We start from the raw sequence: 6,000 nt of genomic DNA on the forward strand, positions 1-6,000 counted from the left end.
ATGGGCGGTCGACTTGGGGTATAACATTCAGTATGATAGATGGCAGAAATTATGGAATCATAACATTAAATTTACGGCATGCATAGTATTAAAAGAGAATCTGATGAAAATGTTATACCGTTGGTATATAACCCCAACCAAATTAGCCAAAATGTACAGAACAGGAAATAAGAAATGTTGGAAGTGTAAGACAAAAGACGGGGACTTTTTCCATATGTGGTGGGGGTGCGAGAAAGTAAAGCAATACTGGGAAGCAATATACAATGAACTAAAAAAGATGTTGCAATACACATTCCACAAAATACCTGAAGCCTTTTTATTAGGATTAATGGGAAGTGATATTACAAAAAATGACCAGAAGATATTCCTTTACGCCACCACGGCGGCCAGAATCTTGTTAGCTCAAAAATGGAAAACACCGGACTTACCTACAATTGAAGAGTGGCGAAATAAATTAGTAGAATATTTGGAATTGGCTAGATTAACAGGGAGGATAAGAAACCAGAGAGACCAAAAGGTCATAACAGATTGGAGTAAATTTATTGAGTATTTAAAAAAGTCTGGTAATAAAATGGAAACACCAACAGGATTTAACAAAATACTTGCAATGTGAGAATATTCGATAATAGATGTAGATAAGAATAAATCAAAAATGTACATATCAATGGTGATGGACAACAACTAAAGCGAGAGAAGGATGAGAAGATTGAAACCCAGGGATGGAAGGGAGGGAAGTCACAATACTCGGCAGAGTATAGGGATATACAAAGAAAATGTCTGAATTTATAACTGTTTGTAATAAGTTTTAAAACTGTCGTTATTCTCTTTATGTGAATCTGTTGATGTAACGAATAAAAGCAATAAAAAATACAAAAAAAAAAAGGAAAAGCAGAATTTTCATGTCGCGGAAGGAATGTGTGGTTGCAATTAACACTTACGATGCTAAATATTTATTTATTACAGTATCATCCCAAAGGTGCTAGGATAGATGTTTCCATCAATGAGTGTTATGATGGCTCATATGCAGGAAATCCTCAGGATATTCATCGCCAGCCTGGGTTTGCATTCAGTCGCAATGGGCCAGTCAAGCGAACACCAATTACGCACATTCTTGTATGCAGGTTGGTAGGAAACTGTTCTGCAGATATCTGCAACTGTTTGCATTCCCTGTCTGTAAGATCTTATTTAATCTGTTTATATAGCTATCTCTCTCTATCTGTTAAAACGTTTCTGTACTGCCTGCTACTGAAAATCTTAAAGCGACTTAAACAGTTTTATTACAGTAAGTTCTTGATCTCCATGTTTTCCTCCCACTTAAATTAAAAATGGCCCTCTTCTTTGCAGGACATATTATAGTGGTGCACAATGGTACATTCCGTTTAACTTTATGTGCTGCTTGTTAAATAAAGCCAGTGGTGGGCAGTGATCAAAGTAGAGTAAATTAAATTCAGCAACAAGCCTAAACATAACTTTAATTTAGGATAATTTAGGACCATCAACTGAGGAGCTTTTATTCTGCCTGCCTTTTGAAACATTTGGACATTACCAAAAACCGTGGCCACTGTGCTTCTCTCCAGTCCTGCTGCTGCCATGCTAAGCCATGGTTAGGTTTAGCATTATGTTTCAATCTGAGCTCATTGTTTGGCTCCCCAAACAAATGTAATGCTAAACCGAACCATGGCTTAGCTCACAGGAGTGCAGCACAGTGGCTGCTGTTTTCTCACTGCATTAGCAGGCTTGCTGCTTCATGCTGAGCCACAGTTTGGTTCAGTGTTGCATGTGTCCATAGCCACTGCGTCAAATGAAAATGTGGAAGCCTGCTTTGACACACAGCGAAGGAATTCCTTTAATAAGCATTACCACCCACTGAAAGTAAAGGCCATCCTTAATACTTTGCTGTTCCTGTAATGCCACAGCCTCAAAAAATGAAATTGTCTGCTCTTCTTTCATAGCTCTGTTGATTCCAATTGGTCTCCCCTGATCACTTGGTTCTTCTACCAAGCAAAACGTATTGCAGGCCTAACAAAAATTGGCTTAATTTATAGCATCCAATCTAGATTTTCCTATTTTCTAGTAACTTTGGCCGCAGTCCTAACCCCACTTGGGTGTAAGCCCCAATGGATTCTGTAGCATAGACAAGGTTAGGATTGTGCATGTGGCTGTAGTGATCAGAATGTTATTCCCACAGCTATAGAAGTCGGAAAATTAAACAAAGCTCTTTATTCTTAAACTGCGGTATCCAGCTAATTTGGTTGCCAGGACATTGTCTGTGATACTCACCACTTATCAGATCTTGATTTTTAGTCAGGCTCAGATAATTCCTTAGTGACATGCTATGCAGAGGCAGAAACCTGTCAAAACAGACTATTGTGGGTTCTTGAAATAGTTGGAAATGTGCAGCAATGACACTCCATATTGCTAGCCATTGTATATGTTTCCATTTCCCCCCCCACAAATGCAGCAAAGTGTCTTGTGGCACCTTAAAGATCACCTGTATAAAACTTGATTGTTTTTTCTGTAAGAAGCTAACATGGATACCCATCTGGCCTTCTTTTCGTGGATTTTGTGCTAAATGCTGTTAAGTTCTTGGTAAATTGCAGATGGGCAGCAACTCTAGGATCATAGAATAGCCCTGATCCAACTGAAAAGTGAGCTTTGTAGGTATCATCTGTTCTATGTGTTGCAGATATATGGCTGCCAAGCTGTTTAGGTACCTGCTACAAACCATACATGCATATCCCCCCCCCCAATGTATCTTTTTTTCAGACCAAAGCGTACAAAAGCTAGCATGTCTGAATTCCTTGAATCTGAAGATGGAGAAGTGGAACAGCAAAGAACATACAGCAGTGGACACAATCGGTTATACTTCCACAGTGATACATGCTTACCTCTCCGTCCACAAGAAATGGAAGTTGACAGTGAAGATGAAAAGGACCCTGAGTGGCTAAGGGAGAAAACTATCACGGTAACTTTGTCCAACAGCAGATTGTTCTTGTTTTGCTGAGCAATATTCCTGCTTTCCATGGGACAAACCTACATGCTGTGTTTCCCACTTTGGATTCTTGGAAAAGGCACATTGCGATACTATGTCTTAATCCAGGCTTCCTCAACCTCTGCCCTCCAGAGGTTTTGAGACTACAATTCCCAGCATCCCTGGCCACTGGTCCTGCTAGCTAGGGATCATGGGAGTTGTAGGCCAAAAACATCTGGAGGGCCGAGGTTGAGGAAGCCATCTGTTAACACAATTAGTTTTTATGGGGTGGTGAAATATTGGATGTGCGAGCTTGGTGATAAAACGGGACCAAATTGATGGTTGTGACTAGCTTGCTTACTTCGCCAAACCTTTATTAGGCATTACAAGTATTGGCCATCAAAAAACACCCATGTATAAAATTTTAAAATGAATACAAATTAACAGCCGTGTAAAATATATAACGACGAGGGTTTTCATTGGCATTTCTTCCCTATAAATAATAGGTTGTGACTGTCAGAGGCAGTAACAATTACATGCACGCACATTTTGTGCCATAAACATTTTGGAATTGCCGGATACTGAATGTCTGCTAGAAGCTATCATAACAGAATATTATCACTTGGACAATACTAGAATATTCAGTAATGGCCTAAGGACTAGTTCGGCAAGCAAGATTGAAGAGTGACCTCTAACGTCACATGAGCAGGCTTTGATTTCCTCTCCTCCCCCTTGCAACTCCCACACACCCCTCCCCAAATCTGTACTGGTGTTATTGGGGAGCAGGGTTATTGGGGAGTGCTGTAGAAGGGAGAGGAATTCTGCCTGCTTTGTCCATTCTGTTGGCAGACTGACATTGTTGGATGCCACACAAATAATCCCAATACAAAACACTGCGGACTGTTTAGGAAACTGAAGTTAAGGCATGGCAATCCTCATTCGTCATAACCCATTTTAGGCTCATGAAAGAACCTGCTCTTTTTATGATTACTGCTATTATTTCCACTTTAGAAATAAAATACTCATAATAATCACAAAATCTGAGAATACATTTCTTCAGATAACAACTTAATATTTAAACCTATACATTGATAATTTAAATACAACAATTATTTTAAATCTATATATATTCCATATCTATAAACACCTGCTTAGAACTCCATTAATTCGATCCAATTTCCACTTAAAATTAGCTTACTTTTACAGTTTTTTTAAGAAGTTTCACAATAATTCATTTTACAGGCTCCTTTTTTATTCTCTATTTAATCCAGTAGGTTAACTTTGCCAACTTGATTATTTTTAACATTTAAATTTCTAATCATTTTTGGACTTGTTCCTTTTTTTAATTAGTATTTTGTCTGCCACCAATAACCCCCCCCACAAAAATTTAGTTCTTCTGTTTCTTCCAAAAACCCTAATAAAATTATTTAAAATAAAATTATTTAAAAGGTCTGAAGAAATATTTACTTCAATTACAGCCTTAATTTTCCTTACTATTCACCTCCATAATGTTTGTATCGCAGGACCACATCACCAAATATGTAACATCCCTGCTTTTTGACAGCATTCAGCTTTCTGTTCAAGTTTCATCCTATTGATTTGACATGTAGTGATATCTAACCATTATTTTAAATGAAACCTCCAGTTCAAATAATATGTGTATATTGAAGTGAAAGAGCCTTTGCATCAACCCAATAAAGGGATTTAATAGACTTTCCCCTCTCATATCTCTTTGCCATTGCGCAAAAACCCCCAAAGGAACCAGGGATATTTTCTGTTAGTGTAAACACTCAGATGCAAGCACAAGGCCCTTTCCCTATATTCCCCCTTCCCCTCCCAAAATATCTTAACTGTTATCTCTTCAATTTCTTACAAAAGTAACTTCAGGGACATTTGTAGCAAAACTGCTTGCCTTTTCCCAGCTCTTGCTGCTGCTGATGGGGGAAACAAGCCAAGTACTGCCTGACTTAAATATATGCCTGCTAATGACCTTTAAATGGTTGTCTCACTGCAGCAAATTGAAGAGTTTTCAGATGTGAATGAAGGAGAAAAAGAAGTGATGAAATTATGGAATCTACACGTTATGAAGCACGGGTGCGTATTTAGAATTTATAAATTCATGAAAAGTGATTAGGTTACAATTAAAAATAAAAAAACAACCCTGAAATCCTTTTAAACATTTCACATATCTGTTATTTTAATGTGTTTTTTATTGTGTGAACTACTGAGCAGTTCCAAAACCCTATGTAGGAATTGTGGAGAAGCAAGTGATACGTGATAGCATGTCTGAGCAGGATTTTGATATTGCAGGCATCTTTGGGCACCCAAATCTGTAATAATGCCTTGCATCATTTTTTTTATGTCACAGGTTTATTGCAGACAATCAAATGAATCATGCCTGTATGCTGTTTGTTGAAAATTATGGACACAAAATAATTAAGAAGAACTTGTGTCGAAACTTCATGCTTCACCTGGTCAGCATGCATGACTTTAACCTTATAAGCATAATGTCCATAGACAAAGCTGTTACTAAGCTTCGAGAAATGCAGCAGAAATTGGAAAAAGGAGAGTCTGCTGCTGCCACCACAACAGAGGAGATTTCTGAAGAACAAACTGGAATAACCAACGGCTGCAGTGAAACTAACACTAGGGAAAGATCCTCGGAAATGGATGCTGTCTCGTGTATGGCAAAACAGAATAGAAAACAGAAGATCTGAAAAGAAGAGCGAAGGGGCATTCAATGCACAAATAATGAAGTGACATTTTTTAAGATGCATGAACTCTATAAGGAATTTAATAAGATACACAGGCTCCTAACAGGCACTGCTGGAAACAGGATTTCAACAATATGGTTCCTTTTGAGTTGATTATGCAAGTACTACATGTATATCAGTTCTAGTGGTGTAATGACAATACTCAAAGTTTGAGCATGAAGAGCAATACAATTTTTGGGAATTTTAATTATGAACTGTACTGAATTTACATAACTTGAGTATATGTAAACCAGTTTTTATATAAAGATCTTTTTT

General features: G+C 37.8%; 1 protein-coding gene across 2 annotated transcripts in view; it reads left to right on the forward strand.

Moving 5' to 3' along the window:
• SUZ12 (SUZ12 polycomb repressive complex 2 subunit) overlaps positions 1-6,000 on the forward strand; it is a 29,327-nt gene extending 23,327 nt beyond the window's left edge. For both annotated transcript variants that reach the window (XM_033138748.1, XM_033138749.1), the window contains 4 exons: positions 964-1,121; positions 2,767-2,965; positions 4,986-5,065; positions 5,340-6,000. In XM_033138748.1, the coding sequence (XP_032994639.1) occupies positions 964-1,121; positions 2,767-2,965; positions 4,986-5,065; positions 5,340-5,688 (786 nt within the window). In that variant the 3' untranslated portion in view covers positions 5,689-6,000. The remainder of the gene's footprint in view (positions 1-963; positions 1,122-2,766; positions 2,966-4,985; positions 5,066-5,339) is intronic.

Source organism: Lacerta agilis, chromosome 2 (assembly GCF_009819535.1).
Source record: "Lacerta agilis isolate rLacAgi1 chromosome 2, rLacAgi1.pri, whole genome shotgun sequence".
NCBI lineage: Eukaryota > Metazoa > Chordata > Lepidosauria > Squamata > Lacertidae > Lacerta > Lacerta agilis.